Raw genomic sequence first — 26,497 nt, 5'->3', positions numbered from 1 at the left:
CTCTGGGAAGTTTCTTTGGTTCCCTCAGTTACCTAATTGCTTTGGAGGTTGAAACCTTTGTATATTCATTAAGGGAGAAAAAGAGAACAGAGTCAAACAAAAGGGAGTTGGTGGGAACCTGGGAGGGATTGGAGGATGAGCTCCAAGGGGACAAAACACTGACAAGTTTTATAACTCCAGCATTTCAGATACTTTCTTCTTACAAATAATTACTTCATTTGTGTTCCTCAGTTTGTCCCACTTTTCTTGGGAGGTTTTTTTTTTTTGCCTTTTTTAAAAATTTATTTTTGAGAGAGAGAGAGAGAGTGGGGAAGGGACAGAGAGAGAGGGAGACAGAGAATCCCAAGCAGGTGCTGTGCTGTCAGCACAGAGCCTGATGTGGGGCTCAATCCCATGAACCACGAGACCATGACCTGAGCTGAAATCAAGAGTCTAATGTTTAACCGACTTAGCTACACAGGCACCCCTTTTCTTTGCCTTTTAATAAATAAGTACATTAAAAAAATCATAGGGAGGATTGATTTTCATTACCAAAAATTATAACTACCTTAGGCATTATCCTTTTGAATCCTATGAGGTAGATATTATTATTTTATAATTGAATTAATTAAGACCCAGGAAGATTCTGTAAACTGCTCAAACTAGTGACTAATTGACCAAACTAGTGGAAAATCAAGCCTAAGTACTGTGATTGTACCGTATTATGCCCTACCACCTTCCCTTCTCCACAATCACGTTTTGGAGTCCTGTTTTTTGTGGGTTTTTTTTTGTTTTTTGTCTTTTTCCAGAAAACCATAGAAAAGAAAAAAAATTCAGCTTTCAAGCCGGTCATATGTTAATTATCTCCAAGTCACTCTGATATTTTCATTTAAAATGTGCTGCCTATTTATTACAATTCAATCTAGATGAGGAAAGGGGTAAAAAATTCTTGCCATGTATTGAATATTATTTGCTTCTGATTCTTTAGGGTAGATTTGTTATGAGTTTAGATGAGAAATATGTTTATTTTTATCACTACAATTGTAATAGTTTCTGTTAATATTAAAAATGGAACAGGTTTTCATAATGGTGAACCTAATTTCTTGGCTTCTGGGTTAGAGAAAAATTTGAATAGGAATATATGTTATACAAGCTGATTATTCTATCATTCATTCAGCAAAAGTTCTTTTATCAAGTTTTTATACTGTTGTCAACTTGTGCTAAGTTCTACTGATAGAGATGTAAATGGAAGGTGTCTGACTTTCCGTTTATGTAGAATCACATGTCCATAACAGAAGAGGGCTGACTTAAATAATTGCATTAAGAGTATAACATATGATACATGCTATAAATGAACCATATGGCAGGTTCACTGGCGGCACAGAGGATAGTACTCATGAGCAAATAGTTCTAACAAGGTTCAAACATAGCACTGGGCACTGGACACAGTGATCATGGAGATACAATTCCCACCCTCAAGTATCCCAGGGCCTGGGCAGACAAATATACAAATAAAGAGGCAATTTCAATTTAATATATTAAATATGCCAAGCATATAGTAGAAACTGATTTAATGTTTGTCCAATGAAAAGAATAAAAGAAAGAAGAGGAGGAGTGCCTGGGTGGCTCAGTTGGTTAAGCATCCAACTTCAGCTCTGGTCATAATCTCATGGTTCCTGAGTTTGAGCCCCACATCAGGCTCTGTGCTGACAGTGTGGAGCCTGCTTGGGATTCTCTCTCTCTCATCTGTCTCTGCTCCTCCCCAAATTGCACTTTCTCCCTCATTCAAAATAAATAAATAAACTTAAAAAAAGAAGAGGAAATAAAGGAATGGATGAGTAAACAAAGGAAAGGAACAAAGGACGAAGGAAAGTGTTAGGATGAGAGTATGCAGTGATTACTACAGGAACACTGAGAAGAGAAAATTAGCCAGTTCTGTAGTACCTTCTGGAAGGAAATGGAATTAATGCATGTGAAATGAGAAGTTAACCAGGTAAAATGGAGAGGAATTTTCAAGCAGAAGAAAAAGACTCTAAGTAATGTTACAACATATCATATCTGAGGAATGTGTCTGAAAATACTTTTTCCAAAATAACAAAGCTATTCAGGAAAGAGTAAAGCACTATTTCACATTTGCCCTTCTTACAAAGCTGATATTATGGAGACTATCCTTTTCTAAAGACCAAACATCATAATGGTGACCAGAGGTAAAAGAAAGTAACTACTCTGTTTAACAATGCAATTGCCAGATCTCTAAGCACCTTCTAGATTTTCCTTAAGTTTGCTACATAAACACCAATACAAACTACGGAAGGTGAATTTATGACAAATGTAGTATAAAAAAATACAGATGAGAATTTTGGCTGTGTGCATGACATGTCTGCAACAATTCATCTCTATTTTCTGTCAACAGCATAGTGGTTTAAATCAAAAGGCTTTGGAGTCAGACATATCCATGTTCAAATCTATACTCCATCAGTGATTCGTTGTGTGACTTTACGCAAATTTCCCTCTCTGAGCTTCATAAAATGAGCTTACATAAAATGGAGGTAATAGTAGTAATTAGTTCAAAGAATTATTGGAGAAATTAAATAGTGTGCAAGTAGTTCAGTACCTATTAACAGTTCAATTATACTATCAGTCTAGTATTAATAAAATTTTAAAAGATATAGTGATAAGAAAATAATACAGACATTGATTGATTGAAGTTGAATGAATGATAAAATCTGGAAAAGGTTCCAATCTCTCTCTATGGGGTGTCTTCCACATTTGAAAGTAAGATCCTTTAAATCAATGACTATCTAGCCCAGTGAATGGCACAGAATAGCCATTGAACTAACTGTTACAACTATTATAAGCATTTCCTTTAAGGTCACTCAGATTTTCTTAGGCCTTCTGATTCTAAATGAATGGATTACAGTGCGTTAATGGTGATCTGAAAATCCCAGCAAAGTAGTCATGAGCCATAACTAAAAGGCATTTGCCATCTTTTTTTATAGCATTTTTAAGTTTATTTGTTTATTTTGAGACACAGATAGAGTAAGCAGGAAAGGGGCAGAGGAAGAGGGAAAGAGAGAATCTCAAGCAGGCTCTGCACTATCAGCACAGAACCCGACACAGGGCTCAGACTCATGAAATGTGAGATCATGACCTGAGCGGAAATCAAGAGTCAGACACTTAACTGACTGAGCCACCCAGCCCCCCCTTTTTTTATATAGCAAGTTTTTTATTTATTTTGTGAAAGAGAGTACATGCAGGGAAGTGGCAGAGAGAGGGAGAGAGCATCTTTTTTTTTTTTTTAAATCACTCTCAGTAATCAAAAGTTTTCTGGTTTCATTGAAGGCATCATTATCCACTTCTATTTTTCTCAATCACAAGAGAAAAAAATATATTTTTAATCCTCCCCAAAGGGATCTAGCATCTGTCGCCTTCAGCATTTTTACATTTATATCCAGCTATGTGTTTGAAATAAAACTAAGGATAGTGTTTTGGAGTGTCCCAGGGCTCAGTCTTTTCTATCTATATTTGCTTCATTGGTAATCTTACCCAGTCTCATATTATTATTCTCAGTTATACACTGAAGAAATTTCTGAATTTAAATATATAGTCCCAACTTCTCATCTAGTCTCCACACTTGAATATTCAACTGCCTACCAGACATATTTATTTGAATGTCTAATAGATATCCCAAATTCTACATTTCCACAGATGCAATACAGGTCTTTATCTTCCTCATACCCAAGGCTGCTCTGTCCCTTAGGATTCTATATTTTACCTGATGGCAAATCCATTCTTTCAGTAGCTCAAGCCAATAACTTTGGAATCATCTTTTGAGTCCTCTCATATCCTGTAATCAATCAATGAGGAAATTCCACCGACTCTTCAATTACAGAATTCTACCACTTCTCACTACCTCCACTGTAAGATCCCTTGTCCTAGAAATCATCATTAATTACCTTTACTATTGAAATACCTCCTAAGTAGTATTCCTGATTCTGCCCTTGCCCCTACCTACAGCCACTTCTTAATACCCTAAACAGAGAAACCTTTTTAAAAAGGAAGCCAGATCATGCTACTCCACTGTCTAAGAACATGCAATGGTTTCCTATCTCATTCAAGGTCAAAGTCCTTACAAATTTATGTTCTATGTAATCTGGCCCTTTGTTATATCTCTGGAGTACCTTCCCCTTCACTTCATCTCCCCTTCCCCTAACACATTAGTCCTTTTTTTCTTCTGTCAAATCACCTAAAAGGCTCTTATCCTAGGGTCATTGTTCTAGTTGTTCTCTCTGCCTGGAATATTCCACCCCCAACACCCAAAGTATTATCCTTCCTTCCTCCAAGTCCTTATCCAAATGTCTACCCTGAGCAACTTGTTTAATATTACCAGTTATCCCTCCTTACCCTTTTCTACCTCTGATTTTCTACATTCACATATAACCTTTTATTCTATTATTTTGTTTATGTATTAATTTATTTTTATTGATCATATGCATATTGTCAGTATCCCCAGTTGGACTATTAAGCTAAAGAGTAGGGTTTCTTTTTTCTTGCATACTATGTTCACTTTGGAATATGAAGCTCCTAGAACATAATAGATACTCAAGAAATATTTGCTGAATAAACCAATTACAGAATAGAAGAAAGGAAACAAATCCCCATGTGTTGAGTAACTGACACCCATTTTAATAGGAATTTTGTGTTCTGCCAGCTAATCTCCCTTATCCTCCAAAAAGGTTGGAATCATTATCTCCATTTTAGAGAAAACCGAGGTTGAAAATGTAAAATATCTGTGCTTGTAAAGCACAGTAAAGTAACAAAAATAAGGTTCAAGCCTTACTGTAAAAGCCCTTATGTAAAACTTTTGCTTTTTCCTTGATACGATGCTGTAGGCAATATGGAAATGAGCATGAATCACTGGATCCTTTCTGAAAGGATCTCTAAAATGTAATGAAAAATTTTGTGCAGTTGTCCTTTTCAAATAATGAGCTTGATGAAGCTGTTTTAGTTCATGCTGAAAAGAACAATGATTTTTTTTTTAATGAAATTCCAGGGCTCATACATCAAAAAATTGTAAAATGCCTTCTTACTCTTCCAAATTCTAAATTTTCATTAACTGATAAATATGTTTATCCCACCAAATAAGTCAAAAAGTTGGAGTATTTATAAATGTAACACTATTTGTGCCAGGAGAAATAAAATTGCTAAAAGGCCCTCTCTCAAAGGAACTTCTCAAAATAAGTCTCAAAGAGAACATAAGCCAGTTTTCATCTTGCCAAAAACCATGCAATGAAAAATGTGCATTGCATTCTTCTTCACAATGATAAATTTGTGGCTAAAAACAATGTCATCTTGGTCAAAAACCACTCTGATATAACCAGACTGAAGAAAATCATGTGGTTTCATTGATTTCAGTTTTTGATAAATATAGCTTACCCAAAATAAATTATCACATTTCCCCCCAACAACATAAAACATTATAACACAGTGACTACCACTACATTACCTAGCCCACTTGGAAAATGCTTCATAAAGCATTGGTATATTATATGAGTAATATGAAACAGATAAATGTCTCCTATCTTGCCACCTCTTAAAAATCACATTAAGTCAAGTGAAAAATTTAGAGAGCATATGTGCTGCCTTGTACTTACAAACAATTCAAGGCAATATAATACCATTTACTTGGGGCTGTGTCTATATAAACAGGCTAGAAAGATGAAACGGGCCTGGCTTTTCCCCAGAAGAACATAGGACAATCTAATAAAACACACAGGCAATTTAGCAGATGTTGAGTCACTACTATTTTATGCATATACTCTTTTTCCTCCTTTTCTCACTTCATAATTATCATGCCACTCTTCAAGTCACATGTTATTTTATATGGTCCTCATTCTAACCCCTGAGATGGAGGCAGGAAGGGATTATGATCTTCCCTCCTAAAGCTTTTACTGACTTCCCATTTGAACTCTCAGCAGTAATTGCCAGAAATATTATAATTCTCTTATGACGCTCTGTTATGAGGCTGTAGAGATATGGCTCTGCACACCTGACTTCTGCATTTCACCCGTTTCTTTACATTTCTTCCTCTTTTTTCCACATCTGTTTTTCTCCTCCTGTGGTTCCTCTCACTTCAAATGCTCTCCAGCTCCAATCCTACCTTACTTGTCTTAATTAAAAATGCATGAAATAATGGTGCCTACCTAGTAGAGTGTGGGGTATTAAAGAAGATATGTATATAGTGCTTGGCACAGTGCCTAAAGAGTAGAGTCACAGAGCCCGAGTGTTTGACCAAGACACTGGTTTAAAGGAATAAATGACTGTCTTTGTGTCATCGTGGCACAGGCCAAGTGCCTTGAATGGAGTGGGTGCTCAATAATATGCACTGAACGGAGAAGTGAGTGGCATGCTGTAGTTGTGCTAGGTGAACATCTTTAATCTCCTTGATGGTAAGACAAGGCATTCATCTGGCCCCAACAGTCTCTATTCCTATATTTTCTTTTTATAGTAAACATGAGCATTTTAGTTAATAACATATATGCCGGTGACTCGATTAAGAAATACTTACAACGAGGGGCACCTGGGTGGCTCAGTCGGTTAAGCGTCCGACTTTGGCTCAGGTCGTGATCTCACGGTTTGTGGGTTCGAGCCCCGTGTCCAGCTCTGTGCTGACAGCTCAGGGCTTAGAGCCTGCTTCGGATTCTGTGTCTTTCTCCTGCTCCTCCCCCACTCATGCTCTGTCTCTCTCTCTCTCAAAAATAAATAAACATTAAAAAAAAGTGTTTGAAAAAAAAAGAAATACAATGAGCATAGGAGAAGGGAAGGAAAAATAAAATAAGATAAAAACAGAGAGGGAGGCAAACCATAAGAGACTCTTAAATACAGAGAACAAACAGGGTTGCTAGAGAAGCGTTGGATGTTGGGTGGGGGGATGGACTAAATGGGCAAGAGGCATTAAAGAGGGCACTTGCTGGGATGAACACTATGTATTATATGTAAGTGATGAATCACTAAATTCTACCCCTGAAACTAATACTACACTATATTTTAACTAACTTGCATTTAAATAAAATCTTGAAGAAAAAGAAATACAATATTATGACTCTTAAAATTCAGGAATTAGTAGGCTTGGGAAGAGAAACGATGGGCAAAATCCAAGGCAGAGTATACATGCAATTTTGCAACCAGCCTTAGGGAATATAAAGTAAGCCCAGGCCTTAGAACATTTCTCACATATCTCCAAGGCAAAAATAATAATAATAATCATCATATCATCATCATCATCAAGACCATGTGACAGGGCCTATGGGAACACAGAAGGAATACTGTGGGACCAGCAAAATTTCTGTCATAAAATCAGAAAGCCTCTGAACAATTTGATGGAAGACCAGCCATACAGGAGGAAAATGCCTTCCAGTATGCAGATTCTTTGCAAAAAAAAAAAAAAAAAATCATAAGAGTCTGACTAAAACCAGAGGAAAGGGCCTGGGAAGCCAGAAAATTAATAGAAATAAATATAAATGAATTGTAAAACACTCATTACAGTTGATATTATATATGTATAACTTTATTAATAGTCTATTGGTTTTAAAGGGATGACTTTAATGCTTTATTCTAGGAAAACACAAAAAAGTAGGGTTTTTTTAAAATGTTTATTTATTTTTGAGAGAGAGAGAGTACAAACAGGGGAGGGGCAGAGAGAGAGGGAGACACCAAGTCCAAAGCAGGCCCTGAACTGTAAGTGAAGAACCCAATGCAGGACTGGAACTCATGAACTGTGAGATCATGACCTGAGCCAAAGTCAGACACTTAACTGATTGAGCCACCCAGGCACCCCAAACACAAAAATACTTTTAAGCATTTTGTGGACTCAGTCCTTATAAATTGCTTCACTGATGCTTTTCAGGTAATCAGTCCTTAATTTCTCATACATGAATTCCTCTACAAGAATTTCTCTAGATTAAAGCTCTCACTATAGGCAAGAGAAAGGATTGGAATTCTGTATCATTTCTGTTTCATGTGTAGAAAAATTGAGACTTAAATTGAGTAAAAGTCTCACATTTACAGGAAATAGTTGTATGTAAGTTGAAAATAAAGTGCATGTCTCCCGATTTTTCAATTGTCCCTCTTTTTTTATTTTTTAAATTTTTTCAAATTTTTATTTAAATTCTAGTTAGTTAGCATATAGTGTAATATTGGTTTCAGGAGAATTTAGTGATTCATCATTGACATACAACACCCAGAGCTCATCACAGCAAGTGCCCTCCTTAATGACCACCACCCATTTAACCCATCCACACCCATCTCCCCTCCAGCAACCCTCAGATTATTCTCTATAGCTGAGTCTGTTATGATTTGCCTCCCTCTTTTTTCCCTTCCCCTATGTTTATCTGTTTTGTTTCTTAAATTCCACATATGAGTGAAATCATATGGTATTTGTCTTTATCTGACTTATTTCTCTTAGCATAATGTACTCTAGCTCAATCCGTGTCATTGCAAATGGCAAAATTTCATTATTTTTGATGACTGTGTAATATTCCTGTGTGTGTGTGTGTGTGTGTGTGTGTGTGTGTGTGTGTAACATATCTTCTTCATCCATTCAAGAGTCAGTGAACATTTGGACTGTTTCCATAATTAGGCTATTGTTGATAATAATGCTATAAACATCAGGGTGCATCTGCCCCGTTGAATCAGTATTTTTGTATTCTTTTGGTAAATACCTAGTCGTGTAATTGCTGGACCACAAGGTAGTTCTATTTTTAACTTTTTTAGGAACCTCCATAGTGTTTTCCACACTGCCTGCATCAGTTTGCATTCCCACCAACAGCATAAGAAAGTTCCCCTTTCTCTGGTCCTTGCCAATATCTGTTCTTTCCTGTGTTGTTAATTTTAGCCCTTCTGAGAGGTGTGAGGCGGTATCTCATTATGGTTTTGACTTGTATTTCCCTGACGATGAGTGATGTTGAGCATCTTTCCATGTGTCTGGCCCTCTTCTGCCCATTTCTTAACTGGGTTGTTTGTTTTTTGGGTGTTGAGTTTGATAAGTTATTTATAGATTTTGGATACTAACCCATCAGATATGTCATTTGCAGATATCTTCTCCTATTCCATAGGCTGCCTTTTAGTTTGGTTGATTGTTTCCTTCACTGTGCAGAAGCTTTTTATCTTCATGAATTTTCAGTAGTTCATTTTTGCTTTTGTTTCCCTTGCCTCTAGAGATGTGGTCTAGTAAGAAGTTGCTTCAGCCAAGGTCAAAGAGGTTGCTGCCTGTGTTCTCCTCTAGGATTTTGATAGTTTCCTGTATCACATTTTGGTCTTGCATCCATTTTGAGTTTATTTTTGTGTATGGTGTTAAGAAAGTGGTCCAGTTTCAGTCTTCTGTGTCCCTCTTCTTCTTTAATGTAATCACACATTCATTCAACCTGTTTAACTCCCTATTGTGTGCCAAGCACAGTACAAAAGCAAAGGTGCAGCATCCTGCTCTCAAATTTCTCACAGTCTACCAGGTAAAATAGACACTCAAACTCACTATGAGCATGATAGTTGTGCTACTATGTGCAAAAAAAAAAATGTGGAAGTGCTGTGATAGACACAGGCCCAAGAGGTTGTCCACCTGAGAGGAAGCTGCCCTTTGGGGTCAGGAAATCAGAAAAGCCATCCTCAGAGGATCTGTCAAATGAAAGAGTCAGGAGGAGTTAGCTAGTGAAAAGGGAGAGGGGAAAGGTAAAAATGGAGCAAATTATTCTAATCAGCACATTTTACTATTTAAATTCATACACTGTGTTTTTCCTCTCTTGTTCATCTGCAGTATGACCAGAAGTCATATTTTTCAAAGCTGTTCCCTACAAATGTGCATCTGTGATAATCCTTCCCCTTAGTACTCTGCAGTATCATTAAATCATCCTTTATGCTTTAATTATGAAATAAATCTTTGCATACAATTTCAAACTCCCCTATTAAATATAACCAATATAAAAGAACAAAAATAAAAACTAAATAAAAGCTATAGCCCTGAGTTGTCAGCTCTCTGAGGGGATTTTATTAAGGGAATCTAAAACAAAAATATTCAATAAACCATGAAAGGCATGATATAGGCTGGATCCAATAATAAATGGATAGCTGTGAGTCCCCAATGTAGCAATGTTAGAAATATCTCACAATCAATCCTTGGGGATTTGGTGCCCATTCAAAAAAATTTCTACACTAGAAAGCTTTAGGGACGCAAAAGCAACAACTTAAAAATCAGTGTCTCTGGTCCAGCAGTGTAGGACATGTGTGCCAGGATGAGAACATTGCCGATGAGTTTGAACCCATGATATTTCTCAGAAGAAGGCAGGGACTTTTGTGAGGATAACAAATATCAAATATGTATGCCACCACCAGCCCCTCCTTGCTCATGGGCTGACACTGTTGATCATGATTCTCCTTCCTACTAAGTAGCCTTAAGACCCCTTTCAAAGAGGCACTTGATCAGTTTCCCTCTCCTAATATAGCATCCATTAATCAATTAGAAATCCCACAGGATTTTTATCCCAAAAAAGTTAGTTTATTAAACCATATATGATTCTATTATAAAATAGAATTAATAATGCCTACCTTATTGCTTATTATGAAGATTACTAAAATATCTAAGAGAACACCTGACATATAGTAGGCACTCAATAAAAGCCAATTTCCTCCTTTTTGTAATGCTGGCATAAACAGGAATAGGGTGGCTTCCTATTGAGGCAGTTTCAGATATAACTTACCCAATATTTTGGATACAGACTAAATTTTTATTTCAGGGAGTAATCATGGTATGCTTTGATTCATGATTATAATAGTAAAAATCAATCAACTCTAGAGTAAGCCTTCCTCACTGAGGACTTTTCTGGCCTAAAGTAAAACATGTTACAATTAACAGCCTTCTTGAGAAGAGTGAATCTGAACTTTATAGTTAGATGGCACTTATTAATGAATGACTTCTGTATACTGCCTTTCTCTTTCCTCCACCCATGATTCTCAGATCCAGTGAGTTACTCATAGTTGGATTAATTCATCAATCATAAAGCATTTATCATTGCCAAGTTAGTACCAGGAATATTTCCAATGTGAAACAAGTCACCTCTAGGCAGAAGTAAGCTCTTGACATACTTAGTTTCACTCTCTCTGGTTACCAGAATCTTTACTCTAAAATTCAGGTGTAATGCACTGAATTTAGACTTCTATCTATAATGGAAACCAAGAGTCTGTAACTTGGGACTTTTTAAAGGCAACAACAAAGGTTTGCGAAAATGACTTGATCCATACACCAGGATGAAAATTATAAACTTTCATTACATGGTAAATATATTAATTTCTGAATTGCTATGTTAACCATATGAATAAGGCACTGTACCAGGGATCCATTTGTGAGCAAACAAGACAAATTCCCTAACCTCAGAGTGTTATATCAAAGGAGGAGGATAGACCTTAACAATATAATCTCTCTCTCTCTCTCTCTCTCTCTCATACACATACACACAAGATAGATGACATTATAGTAAGTGCTACAAAGAAAAATAAAGTACCTAAATGTAACGTACACACACACACATGCACACCACTTCTAACTTTTCTGAACCGTGGAAGTGATAAATAAATAAATCTATATCTATATATCTATATGTATACCTATCTAATCTATATCTCAAAAGATCAGGAATATGAACAATGCAGAAAGAATTCTGTCTACATTCTTCTGGTATCTCAGATCATCAGATCAACATCCTAGAAATCAAAATCTAGGCAAGTAAAGAAAGGAGTAAAGACAGACAAATGGTCTATGAATGGAACAGACTGAAATAATCATGATACTCGTCACCAGTCAACACCTTGTACTCTGGGTAGATCTATAGCTCGTGTATCAAAGGATAGTCCTACAACAGCCCCATATCAGTTTTGTATACCTGAAATGGCCTGACCAGCAGCTGAGCACACATCCATTTGATTCTCAGAGATTCTCAGTAACTTCCTTTCCTCCAAAAATATGGAGCTTGTTGGGGCACCTGGGTGGCTCAGGCAGTTAAGTGTCTGACTTCGGCTCAGGTCATGATCTCATGGCCTGTGAGTTTGAGCTCTGTGTTGGCAGCTCAGAGCCTGGAGCCTGTTTCAGAATCTGTGTCTCCCTCTCTCTCTGACCCTACCCCGTTCATGCTCTGTCTCTCTCTGTCTCAAAAATAAATAATTATTTTTTTTAATTTAAAAAAATAATTTAAAAATAAAAATAAAAAATATATGGAGCTTGTTAAGGAGTTCCTCCCTAGCTTACTTATAGAATATCAGCAATCCATCCCAGGTTCTTTGACTCTTCATTCCTTCTGCATAAACAGACACCTGGAATGGGATTTGAAAAGGTAATAGTCTAGGAATTATTAACTACAGGAATATTAATCCTATAGGACTAATGCCCCCAAAAATAAGCATGTGTACTAGTTATTGCTAAGCAGTCATATTGTTTTTAAGTGTTCAGGAAATCAGTGGAGTATCCATTCTCCCACTAGAGGTATGGAAAGCACATTCCTGGAATCACAAGACGAATGTGGATAATACAGTTTTGGCAGTTCACTCTACCTTTAAAAAGAAAGCCTCTTGTATTTTCAATATATATCACTTCAAGCTATGCAAGGATAGATTATACTAGAGAACCACAGAATAAGAATCAAGCATGAAAGAGGAGGACAGTGAGAAGTAGATAGCTACTTAAATAGATGTTATCAGAAAATAGGTTTTGGTTTTCTAGTGTATTTATCATCTGCATTTCTAGAAAGGACTGCAATGTTGTGCATCCTCTATGAAACTCTAATATGCTTGCCAGGAGGGAAATTCATTGACATGATCAAGATTCTTTAATCTAAAACATAACATATGCTAAATTGATTAAATTTATAGTAAAACAGATAGATAGATAGATAGATAGATAGATTCTTAGTTAAACTTTATATATCCTGCTAGTATGTAGTAACTGACCAGTACACTAAGACTACTTCCAGTAACTTACCATTATACAAAGAAGGAAAGAGAGACTTAAAAAAAAACAATGGAAAAAATGCCTAATAATTCTAAAAAGGAAATAAAGAAAGATTTAGGAAAAATAACAGGGCATTCAGATGTTTGTAAACCAATGCACACAGAAGAGGTAGTAATCAATGAGAATTTTAATTTATCTCATAATAGAATTAGCATTATTCTGAGATTTGGAAGAATATGTTCCATGATAGGAATATAGCAATGGAAGGATACCACCTTGTTCAAATAAATACTGTAGATCTAACAGTAGTAACAGGGGAAAGATATAAGACAAAGATATATCCCCAGAAGAGATATCTGCAAACATGAAGCTCAAAGCTTTGTGTGATCCCCCTGTAAGGGTTTTTTAAAAAAGAAAACCTGAATTATATTGTTAGAGAAGGGTGTGGTGGGCCATCCAATTGACCACTTTACTTTGACTTCTGATACACTTCTTTCCTTTCAGCTGGTCTACCTTATGTCTTCCTGACATATGTTCTTCCTATGCCATTCCTTAATATTGGTGTTATGCCAGACTTCTAGGCTTTGCTCTCATCAATATCTGTGTGTTTCCTCATTAATTGCCTTTATTTCCGTGTCTCTTATTTCCACCTGTAAACAGATGATTCCTAAAGCTGTAACTTCCATCCTGATATCTCTTATATACCTCTGCTTCTACCTACTCAGTAACTCATAGACATTTCAAACACATGTCCAAATTGGAACTAGATATCATCCTCATAAAATGTGACTATTTTCTTCCCGCAGCCCTCATCTTAGTTAATAGCATTGCTGTCAACTTGGTTAAAAGCCTCTCTCCTGACTCTTCTGTCTGCCTCATAATCTTTTTCAATGCTAGGTCTAAAATGTCTTTACCAGCCCAGTGTTTCCTTGAGTACAATGACTTAGTTTTTGCCCTATATCCCATGACTATCCTCTTGTGATATCCTTCTAACCAGTTTATTCACCTCCAACCTCCACCTATCATCCTGACCTATGGTTTTTCCTAATCTATCTTCCTCCACCCCTTATCCTGGCCCTGAGACAATATAGTTTATGGAAAGTGGTAGGTAGGGTTAGGGTGATCACATCTTAGAATTATCATGTAAGACATTCACACACTGGATGAGAAATCACACACTGCATTAATAGTCTATGGTTGGGCTGCCAACCAAGGACCAACGATCAGTTGTATAATCATTGAGCTTGCTTATTCAAAATAAGATTCCTTTGTCTTATCCCAAATGTACTGATTAAAAATCCCCTAAGTTAGGCCCTTGAGTTGTATTTTTGTAGACTCTGCAAGTGATTGTGATGCACATCCGTTTTTGGAAACTCTAAGAACTTATCCAATTATAAGATTCAGTGATTATAACACTCTAATCAGAATCCAATTTTCTATTCTGAGAGAATAGTTACAAAAGTATTTTGTGCAATGGCAGCATCATTAAACTAAACATAAAGTCTTCTGAGTGGTTCACATTAAATGAAAAAAAAAAACATGCATTTGAATGTATAAATTCTTGTAAATTTGTGAAAATATTCACACCACATTAGAGGCATGCCTTATGTACATTTCTTCCTATGTATGTATCTGATGGGGTTTTCTTTAGTTTCAGACATGATGTTAATGGGTTACATAGGAAGAGTTCAAGAATATGTTTGATGTAAAAATAGTGGTGAATGCTGTCACGGGAGAACATTTAGAATTACGGTGCTAATTATATCTATACAAAAGCAATTAAGATTTAGCAGAGCAGCAGAAAAAAGTAATAAATATTTATACATTTTTTTTTCAGTTCATTATCTTTAGCTAATGAAAGGATTCCCACTTCACATACCACATAACATGCTTCCTATACCAGTAAGTTACTGTGGACATTAATAGCTCATGACCTAGGAGGAGAAACAGGACCCTTTAGAATTAACTATAGTAGATAATAAATTTCATTGTAATATATGTGTTCTAAACAAACAATTATGGAAAAATAAGGGGAGGAGTGATTAATACCTATTTTTCTGTTGTAAAATAGTCTCTGCAAGGAACAAATCTATATAAGTATGAAACTAAACCCCATTGTATACTAAAGCCTCAAATATTGAATCCCAACATATAATCAGTATATGTAAACATAGATGCCTAAAAATAAGGATTCAGGTATGTTCATTAGCAATGAGATATGTGTTTATTTATAATTAATGACATTATGCAAAATAATTATATTTAGTCTAGGCCATCTACATTTTTTAAGTTAAAAGCACTTTGTTTCAATATTAATCAAGTTTTTAAAATAAGAATGCATTTTTCCATAGAAATAATTTTGTAAATTGTGCTGAAAATTCTATGCTAACTCACAGATTCTATTAAACCCATAATGAATTGGGATGCCTGGGTGGCTCAGTCCGTTAAGCCTCCGACTTTGGCTCAGGTCATGATCTCACTGTCTGTGAGCTTGAGCCCTGCATTGGACTCTGTGCTGTCAGCTCAGAGCCTGGAGCCTGCTTCAGATTCTGTGCCTCCCTCTCTCTCTGCCCCTCCCCTGCTCAAGCGCTTGCTCTCTCTCTCTCTCTCTCTCTCAAAAAATAAAGATTAAAAAAATTAAAAATAAATAAACCCCATAATGAATTTAACAATAATATTAATGGTACTGTTTGAAATCTGAGATCTTGGAGAAAGAGACAGGCAAGGCAGAAATAAGGGACAGAGAATGTTTCCTTTTTACAAGAGCTGCTTTTAGGCGTATTTTGAAAGAACCAAATGCTTCTTTACTACCAGTACTTATTGTCATCTCTCTTGTACCTCCTAGTAACCATTAGTATTCAAAACCACTTACTACAACACCCTTGATCATGGGTAATGGGAATTTAATAGAAAAATCTTACACCTATATCAATTAGGATTTGGGTTGGCTGCATATATCAGGGGGAAAAAGTAGTTTAAACAAGATAAATGTGATATACATAGTCTAGATCTAGTCAGGGGTTCCATAGTTAACAGGAATTCAGGCTCCCTCTATTTTTTTCTCTTCCAAAACTCAGAACACATTTTCTGTCCTTAGTTACCTTATATTCCAAGGTAACTGCTGGAGCTCTAGCCACCATGTTTATATTCCAGGCAGGAGAAGGAGAAAGCCAGAAAGGGCAAAAAGGGTACTCTCCAAGATGAGTCACGTTCCTTTAAGGAGTTCCCAGCTTACATCTCTCTGGGTAAAACACCATCACATAGCACATCAGACTACAAAGGTTGCTGGAAAATGTAGTGTTTTAGCTGCACCCTTTACTACCCCCAACTGAAACTGGAGATATGTTGCTGAGAATAAAGGGGAGAATGGATATTTGTTGGCAAGTAGTAAAATATTCCTCAAATATCCAATGCTCCAGATTGTTTAATTCCGTTCCTACTCGCTCAAGATAGTTTCTTTATTTTTATGTTTCTATTAAATGTAACACATGCTACTTCACACACACACACACACACACACACACACACAGAAATGTGGCTAAAGCAGTGGTTCTCATCTTTGGCTGCACATTTAGAAGCACTTAAAGTGTCTTTTAAAATTCCTGATACTCAGACCAATTAAATTAGAAACTTAACACTGAGACCCAGGCCACAGTATTTTTAAAAAATGTCTCCAGGTGATTCTAGTGTGTAGCCCAGTTTGAGGACCACAGTCCTAAATAAAGAAATGTGAAAAGAAGGTGCATAACCTAAATGATGCCAAGTTTTGTCACTTTTTTCTGATGTGTAATGAAGTGATATAAAAACCTGCAAGCCATGAGTCGAAAATAATTTTAGGAGTATTGGCACTTCCCACACAGGCCAATTTTTTGTCTCTGGGGTCATTTTTCCTCTCCTGCCTCCCTCTTTTCTTTTAAAGTGTCTTCTCTTGATAACACTGGAACCATAGAGTTTTCTGAAAATCCTAACTGTTCTATACAGTGGATTCAAGGACAGCATAGATGGATCCAATGATCACCATCCTTGATGTCTTAACCTCTCACGTAGCTCCACATCCATTTAAACTCTCTATATTGCCTCAAATAATTTTCAAATCTGTCCACACTTTTATCTCATTCCAAATCCACACAGCAACCAAAGGAATATTTAAAACAGGTCTGACCATGCCATTCCTCTCCTGTACATAGATCCCTCCCATGACTTCCTATTACTCTAGGACTCTCTGCACTGCAAGATCCCTTACTGCCTACCTCCCAGCCTTATCTAGGCCACCCATTACACTTGGTAGGTGGCCTCTTTTTGTGCCTCCAATGCCCCCTAGCTCTTTCCTTACAATTAATCTCTGTGTGCCAAACCTACTGAATCCCCAAACTCAGCCAAACCAACACTTCCATTTGCTAATTCCTGTTGAAGGAGGCTTTTATTGCTTACACAGTGTCAGGAACCATGCTGTGCTTCTTAATGGCCTTTATCACAGTTGTAAGTAATTATTTAGAAGCACTCCCTCCCCAATTATTTTTTATGAGAGCAAAGAACATGTTCTTCACCATTTTGTTTTCAGAACCGAGAACAGCTCCTATCCCAGAGTCTGTGTTTAATACTATAAAGATAAATATTTTATGAATGAATATATGAAGAAATGAGTACTATAGGAGACTGAGATTAGAAGGGCAGATTGTAGTCAAAGTGGGTCATTGGCAGCTGCTTGTAACTTAGGCACAAGTGACCCAAGTAAATGTTTCTTCCTTTTTTTTTCCAATATGTGTCTGTGTCTCTGCAGGTTGTGATCTGATCCCAGTACAGTATCTTCGCTGGGGTGACCCTGAACCCATTGCCGCTGTTGTGTTTGCCTGCCTCGGCCTGCTGGCCACCCTATTTGTTACTGCAGTCTTCATCATTTACCGTGATACTCCAGTAGTCAAGTCCTCCAGCAGGGAACTCTGCTACATTATCCTTGCTGGCATCTGCCTGGGTTACTTATGTACCTTCTGCCTCATTGCAAAGCCCAAACAGATTTATTGCTACCTTCAGAGAATTGGTATTGGCCTTTCTCCAGCCATGAGCTACTCAGCCCTCGTAACCAAGACCAATCGTATTGCAAGGATCCTGGCTGGCAGCAAGAAGAAGATCTGTACCAAAAAGCCCAGGTTCATGAGTGCCTGTGCTCAGCTAGTGATTGCTTTCATCCTCATATGCATTCAGTTGGGCATCATCGTTGCCCTCTTTATAATGGAGCCTCCTGATATAATGCATGACTACCCAAGCATTCGTGAAGTCTACCTGATTTGTAATACCACCAACCTAGGAGTTGTCACTCCTCTTGGATACAATGGTTTGCTGATTTTGAGCTGTACCTTCTATGCTTTCAAGACCAGAAACGTTCCAGCTAACTTCAATGAGGCCAAGTACATCGCCTTCACCATGTACACCACCTGCATCATATGGCTGGCCTTTGTGCCAATCTACTTTGGCAGCAACTACAAAATCATCACCATGTGTTTTTCAGTCAGCCTCAGTGCCACAGTGGCGCTGGGCTGCATGTTTGTGCCAAAAGTGTACATCATCCTGGCCAAACCGGAGAGAAACGTGCGCAGCGCCTTCACCACATCTACCGTGGTGCGCATGCATGTGGGGGATGGCAAGTCATCCTCAGCAGCCAGCAGGTCCAGCAGCCTAGTCAACCTGTGGAAGAGGAGGGGCTCCTCTGGGGAAACCCTAAGGTAAAGGTTGTGGGGGGGAGGTGTGGGGCACTGGTCCCTGTAGCTGAAGCAGTGACATTTGCTTCCTGAGTCTTTTAAGTGTAAAATATCTGAGTGAATGAAAACTGTGGGAGGCAGGGTGCTGGGAAAGGGGCCTTGGCCTTCTCATTGAATGGTTTTCATGGGGTTAATTGGATGTAGAGCCAGTTACTTATGCCAAAGCCAGAAACAGAGAAGTTGAGATAAAGAACAAAAGCAGAGTTTCGGCAAAAGAGAAGTGAGGTCCAAAGGGACAGGGAGAGCACGGTTAAGTCATTAAGCCAAGGAAAGGATCTCCAGGTCCGGAGGGTACAGAGGAACATAGTGGACCAAATTCTAGTTCCCAGAACACAGTAGAGAATTTATTGTTAACAAAGATCAATGCTGAGCACAGAGTGCCAAGAACCTCACACACCTGACTGCGTTATGTGCCTGAACCTTTTCCAAGCTCAGCAGAGTCCTTGACTGTTCATCCCATAGAGGCATGTGAATGTAGAATTTATATTTTAGTTCTTAATGGGCAATTTGAACTCTTAGGGAAATGTCTAAGAATCTGAAAGGGTCAAAACAAAGGGACTTTGCATATAATCTTCCCAAAAACTAGCCAGTTTCCCATTGTGGCCCACAGTCCCACCCCATCCTTCATGCTCAGTATCCCAGGTAGTAGTTATTGGTCACCTCTTATCTGCAAATAAGCCAACAGCCAATGATTTACCCCCATGTGAGGCACTTCTCTAAGTGATAAATGACGCCTATAGCACTTCAAAAGGCAATGAGATCATCTTTTTTTTTTTTATCCAATTAAGACCTGTATCTTTAATAAACATCTGGAGAATACTAGCAGCATAGATTACTATATTCCATGTTGTCCCAGAGAAGTGTGGTTCCTTAAAGTCTGTTTAAGTATGACAGACTCTTAAGAACTGAAAGTGTAACCTATCATCCCATAGAGCTGCTCAGATTCACACCAGTGGTAAGCCTGGCTAGTAATCACTTGCTCCTTCCCTGCTTCTCTGAGGAAGGGGAGACAGTGGCCTCTGTGCACAGCTGATATGAAATTAGTTCAACTAATAACTTCCCAGTATGGGGGCAAAGAGATCAGTGGCTTGGGAACAAATTTGGAGGTATTAAAAAGGCTAAATAGGGTGTTACTGGGAATAAGGACTTCCTCCATTTAAGAAGGGCATATCAGTCAGAAGAACTAGTCAGAACATTATCTGCTCACTCTACAGAGATTTGACAATTTTCCTAAAATCTAGATAAATAAGTGGAAGACAAACCACTTACAAGTGGAAGATAAATAGCTAAATATTATTGCTTGAACAGTTCTCTTATACTATCATTTAGCCTGCATGGAAAGTCCCACCTTTCCATCAGCCCTAATTCTTCAAAGCCTGAATAATGGTGATGATAAAGATACCATGTCTTCTGAGGATTGAAAAGCACTCAGAATACTTAATCACATAGCTTAATTCATTTGCATTAACTTCTATCCTTGCCTCTTTTATTTTTTTTTTCCTAATTCTTGTATGCCTCTCATTGCTTTCCATGTACATTGTTCAAGGTATTTAACTAAATTGTAAATCTTGGGGAAAACAACAGTGTCTTCTCCTACTTCAATAAATTGTGACAATATCATGGTCTGTCCACAGAAGGCCCTTCATATATTTAACTTGCCAGAATATTTTCCATCTGCTTTCTTAACTCCTCCCTCCCTAAAATATTCTTTTTCTGAAACTTCTGCAAGATCAGCCTTTTATTTTGTCTAAGAAAATGTATTATATATTTTTTTTTAATTTTTTAACATTTATTTATTTTTGAGAGAGAGAGAGACAGAGTGTGAATGGAGGAGGGACAGAGAGAGGAGACACAGAATCTGAAGCAGGCTCCAGGCTCTAAGTTGTCAGCACAGAGCCCGATGCGGGGTTCGAACTCACGAACCGTGAGATCATGATGTGAGCTGAAGTCGGACACTTAATCACCTGAGCCACCCTGGCGCCCCGAGAAAATGTATTTTTCAAACTTCAATTTTACCAGGCTTTGTTTAAACTCTTTCTTCAAGCAATATGTACATTGTTCAAGGTACCTTCCAAGGCACCTTCCAAGGCATCCTGTGCCTTCCAAGGCATCCTGATAGGTAAAAAAAAAAAAAACAGGTTGCCAGAGGGATAGAATTGTGAGCTTGTGCCTAAGCACCCCAAAAACTCACTAGGGCAGGCTCCCTTAGACAGTGTGGAGCAGTGGTGAAGAACATGGTTTTGTAGCCAGTTTCTCCTGAGTCTGAATACTGGCACTGCCATTTCTTCTGTCTGAGGCTTAGTTTCTTCATCTGCCACGTTAAGATCATATCATCTACCTCAGAGGATTGTAAAAGAGTGAAAGAAATAATATATGTGTAAAGGCCAGGTACACAGTAGATATTTCAATGAACATATCAGAGTACAGAGCTAGGCAGCTCTGGGATTGAACATTGGCAGCATCGCCTACCAGCTGTGGGACCATAGGCAAATCAGTTACCTCTCTATGCCTTAATTTCCTTCTCTGATGAATGAAGATAATGAAATACAGACTTCACACAGTGGTTGTGAGACTAAACGAGTAAATACATGTAAAGTGTATACCATGCAGGAAGCACTTCTTAAGTGTTTGTTTGCTATTATTTTTAACTACATTAACAATTGTCAGTCTTCTTCCACACCTGAAAACTTCTGTGTCAGGTATGCAAACAAGATGATCCTAATAACGAAGAGAGCATCATAAAAGGCAGTATAGATCTATAGACACATTAATTACACAGCCTGAGCTTCCAGAGTATCTCCATTTTTACATGGTCTAGTTCCTTGCCAGATTGTAGAGGATACCGTTCATCCTAATTTAAGCAGAATAAGCTCCTTGGGAGTGAGAGCCTTCTCTATCTTGTCACTGCTGTGCCTCCAGTGCCTGGAAGTCCCAAGAAGGGTGCTTGACACATAGAAGACACTAAATAATCTTTGGTATATTTAGTGAGCAAATAAATTTGGCAAGGTAGTAATGCATCCCCTGTACTACTATCCCCTGGTGGTTCCAGCACCTTTTATAACATTAAGTCTACTGTGATCTGTATTATAAATATCTCCTGCACTCCTGTGGTCCTCAGTTTCTGCTCAAGAATCAGGTCATTAATCCCATCCACTGATCTGATGCATTGCTATAATTCTAACATACGTCTAGTAACATTAGGTTACATTTTCAACTATTTTCTTTATACTTCAGTAAATAAGGGGCAACATAAATAACAAAATTCACTAATAGTGCCAATAGAAAACAGAAATTCTCGAGATTTGTGGCAGTATTTTAACTTGTGCTCATTACATGGCCATATAGTCCTTGATGATTGGATTTTGCATTCAGCATTATTTGAGTACGAAAACATCAAAGAGAATAAGGAGGGACCTTTGGCAATTGTTGGGTTTTCTGCACGCAGTCTTGTCAAATGCTGGTCTGTATGATTACAGCTGAGACAGGCTATAGTCTGATTATATAGTGACTTCTTTTTTGCCCTTAACCAGCACACTCAGACTGGAACCTGCTTTTGATAGAAGAAAGGCCAGAAAAAACTATAATACCCTTGCATCACACAATCCCCTAACTGTCCCCTTCTTTTAAGCTATAACCCTAAAAAATAAATTAGATCCAAACTAAAATGATTTTCCTCTGTGTTTCCCATGAGCTCTCATATGCAGTATTTCATCTCTGTTATCCAACATCAAGATGTTTAGAATCTTAATATAGTATTTATCACATTATAAGACATAACTGGTTATGTATGCATTTATCTTCCCTTTTATTTTATAAAGGCCAGTATGTATAACATTATCTACCTCTAGGGCTTAAATAATGGGGAAACAAGTGAACTCAGAGCTTCTAGTATTTTCACATTTTATTCTAAATTACTTTCATTAGTTGGGCTTCTCAGACTTGAATTCTGTAATATGCCAATAAACCTATCTATTGGGATCTATGGTGGGCTTAAGTAGTTAACTTAACTCTCTGACTGTAGGTCTCTGGGGAAAAGCAGCTGCTATGCAGGACCCAGCCTGGTTCTGCTTTCTTACATCTGTTACATGGAGAAGTGGGCTCCTAGAAACCCAGAGTGGGTCTGGGCCCTGTTTGAAAAGGCTTATGCATATCCCTTCCATATCTGATGGCAGAAAGCTAGGGCTCCATTTTGAAGATGGCACTAATTTCATACTCTAGAGTGAAAATAATACCTCCCGAGATTACAGTGACTGTTTCCAAAAGTTAGGACACACTCTTGGAGCAGTAGATGTAGGAGAGTAGATGCAAATATGGAAAGCTAGTTTATAGTTCTGGCTTTGGAGCCACACCTGGAATGAAATCTAGCTGTGTGAATTTGAACAAGGTATGCCAGTCTGTCTCCTTAGCTGTAAAATGGTAGATAACGATCCCTGTTGTGAGAGTAAATGAAGTGATGAGTGTTAAATGCTTAGCTATTAGTGCGTTAAAAGCATTCAATAAGTGGTAAACTTTTTAGAAATGTGTTCAGCTGCAAGTAAGAGAAAGCCTGATTTTGAGAGACTTACAGGATTTGTATGGGTTTTGCTTTCCTCACGTTACAAGAATACGTAGACAGACAGCTCCTGGTGTTCCTCCAATGCTCTCAGTGGTGTCAGAGCCGACATCTCTGCTGTTCCCCAAGCCTTTTACTAATGGTTCCACAACAGTTCATTGCATTGCATCCTTTTATTAGGGAAAACAACAGTCTTCTCAGAATCCCATAACAACTGCCTTTATGTCTCATTGGCCAAACTGTCTCATGTAGCTACCCCTGGCTGCAAGAGAGTAGAAAAAAAGCTTACATTGAGCTTTTACACCCTCTGTAATGGAAATGGAGAGGGAGGAGGGAAATGGAGAAAGAGAAGCAAGTCAAGTGCTTGTGGGATAAGCCCATGAATAGTGTCTACCATGGAAAGTGGTAGTACCTAGCAGTAGTAGTGGCAGTAGTAATGGCAGTAGAATTGTCTAGTGGTCACAAAATATTGAAAGGAGAAGCAATAATCTTTCCCATTTTTCAAATGTGGAACTTGGGGTCCAGCATGGTTAGAATACTTGCCCACAGTCTTGTAAATAGTTAGTTATACAGCCATCTTAACTCAAGCCTTAGCTTGTTGGCGTTAGAACTCAGCATTCCCCAGAATGTATTCTTCAGAAAGCTAGTCTCACAAATTGTTCCATGAAAAACAAAAATTATTTGGTCAAACAAGTTTGAGAAAACTCTATTCTTTTAGAACCTTGTGACTTAGGGATAAACACTGAGAAGTTCTGCAGCATAGAAACCATTCATTTGTTAATTCTTTTCCATCACTTCCCAAGCTGGTTGAACACAAGACTATTTTTTTTCAAGTAATCTCTTAACATTCCAGAGAACCGGTAGCACAAAGGGGACTCACTATGGAAAATATCATCAGAGCCGAAGGGAAGACACGTTTCTAGGGGACCAAAGAGTAATTCATATCTTCAGTGAGAGGGGGACCAGAAAGAGCCAATTTCCACCTCTGGGCATGGAAAGAGAATCACTTTTGTTCTCTGAGCACCTAAGGGAAAAACAGAGCTAATTCTAACAGATCTAGCAGTTTTCTGGGAAGTTAAATAGGCTCACCCTAGAGTACCAAAAAGAAAAGCACCCAAGAGTCAGTCATTCAATTCACTGAAATAGCAAAGGGAGATTTTTATTTAAACGGGAGTGAGTCACTATAGATTTCTTTTTTTTATATAGAAACGTACTATTTATGCCATCAATGTATAGAGGTCCCTGTGATTAACATTTTGGTTCTAGACACTAATTCTCCAGCACGACATGGTGCAGCATCAAATCACTGTCAAGCGGATAATGCCATGCTTCCATTTAAGGCCTTCACTTCAGCTGCAAATTGACAAATGAACACAAAACCAGTTCTGACCTAAATAAAGCATTGAATTTGATGAGTCTAAACTTCTGGCTCTCCAAGATTCAGAATTTCCAGGGTCGTGGGGCTGAGTTTCTAAGATGCAGTGGGCATCTCATGGTTTCATTAACAGCAGAGGCCTGTAGCTCTAAATCATAAATTTTCTCAGAAGGTAAAACCCTCTCTGGGGATTCTACTAAGGTGGCAGAAACATTAGCATTGCCTCCACCTTAGTTTTAGAAACTATCATTTGCCACTTTTGTTTTAATTAACTAATTAACTCTGCTTTCATTAAGATTGTCATGAGAACCCAGTTAGACTGTCTGCTAAAGCAACTGCTACCCTTTCACATGTATCGTCCAAATCATAATGTGCCTGGAAAATTAGTTCTCTTGGGTGAATTCCAGTATACCTGGACTATTATCCAAGATCTGATGATTTCCAATTGTTTAGATTTCATTAAGGAATTATTAGTCTGTATGAAGTGATTTTCGTGTGATCCTTTCTCTTTAGAATCATCTGCTCTTTCCTTCCATCTTACTAGGGGTTTTTTATCATCCAGGTCCCAGCCTATCAGATTAAACTATCTCACAGATTTCTCCTCATCTGGACTCTCAGAACATTTAGCACACATTCGTCAAACCTTTTTTGTTTATTATTCATTCACAAACAGAAGTGAGCACTGTCAGGCACTGGTAGGCCATGGAGAGTTGGGGGTTGTCTTGTATATATATACAATATTTTCACAACTATCTAATGCTGTTTTAAGAGTATTTATAACTTCCTCAGTGCCTAGCCTAGTGCCTGACATAGGAGTGCTCAGTGATGGATTCTGAATCTGGTAGAGAACAGCTTTCAGGGCTCACACTGCCATTACAGGGAGCAGAACCACTCACTGTGGACTTGATTGCCCAGATTTTATCTGATAATGCTTTGTTCTAAAAATAAAAGAAAAAATAGTTTTTGCTAAAAGCAACCTTTTTGTTTTCAATCAAGCTTCCATTGAGTGCCAGCTCTGTGCCAAGCACTATTCTAGATTCTGGGGATACAAAGATAAGTAAAAAACAGTCTTTGAGGAGCTCTCAGCCTCCCAAACCTGCAAACAGGTTAAGTTCCATAAAGTGCTATAGTGCTGTGATAGGAGTCCATGGGAGAACCGAGGGACCCAGAGACAGAAGCAGCAAATTCTACATGTCAAGAATTAGAAAAACCTCCCAAAGGAACCAGTTCAAACAATAGATACTATTTAAATGCTTTCTCCCTGGGGTGCCAGGGTGGCTCCCTTGGTTAAGCATCCAACTCTTGGTTTCTGCTCAAGTCATGAGCTCACCATTTGGTGGGTTCAAGCCCTGCGTCAGGCTCAACACTGACAGTGCAGAGCCTGCTTGGGATTCTGTGTCTCCCTCTCTCTCTCTGCCTTCCCCCACTTGTGCTGTCTTTGTCTCTCTCAAAACAAATAAATAAATAAACAAACTTAAGTAAATGTTTTATCCCTGCTTAGATGTCCTCAGGGGTTCACCAGTTGGGAAAGGATAGAGCCAAACTTCCTTATGTGGTGGCAGGAAAGGCCCCTTGTGGTATGACCGCTCCCTCCTCCCCCACCCCTGGGCCAGCCTTGCACCTAGTCACTCCCTGCTTGGATTTCCATTCTGACCTATTCAGTTTTCTTGCTTTCAGGCCTATACCAACACAGCTAATTCATTATAAAACACACCTGTCCTATCACCCTCAAGTCTCACTCAGCTAACTCACACTCATCTTTGATACCGCTTTTACTGGAAAGCCTGTCCTGACCCTCTGAGACTACATTAGATCCCACTCTTCATGATCTAAATGAGTTGTGTGCT

General features: G+C 38.1%; 1 protein-coding gene across 4 annotated transcripts in view; it reads left to right on the top strand.

Moving 5' to 3' along the window:
* GRM5 (glutamate metabotropic receptor 5) overlaps positions 1–26,497 on the top strand; it is a 536,965-nt gene that overhangs the window by 460,615 nt on the left and 49,853 nt on the right. For all 4 annotated transcript variants that reach the window (XM_060605397.3, XM_060605400.3, XM_060605396.3 and 1 more), the window contains exon 8: positions 17,748–18,687. In XM_060605397.3, coding sequence (XP_060461380.2) covers positions 17,748–18,687 — 940 coding nt within the window. The remainder of the gene's footprint in view (positions 1–17,747; positions 18,688–26,497) is intronic.

This window comes from Panthera onca, chromosome D1 (assembly GCF_046562875.1).
Source record: "Panthera onca isolate mPanOnc1 chromosome D1, mPanOnc1 haplotype 2, whole genome shotgun sequence".
NCBI lineage: Eukaryota > Metazoa > Chordata > Mammalia > Carnivora > Felidae > Panthera > Panthera onca.
This window is presented reverse-complemented; position numbering and strand designations above follow the sequence as displayed.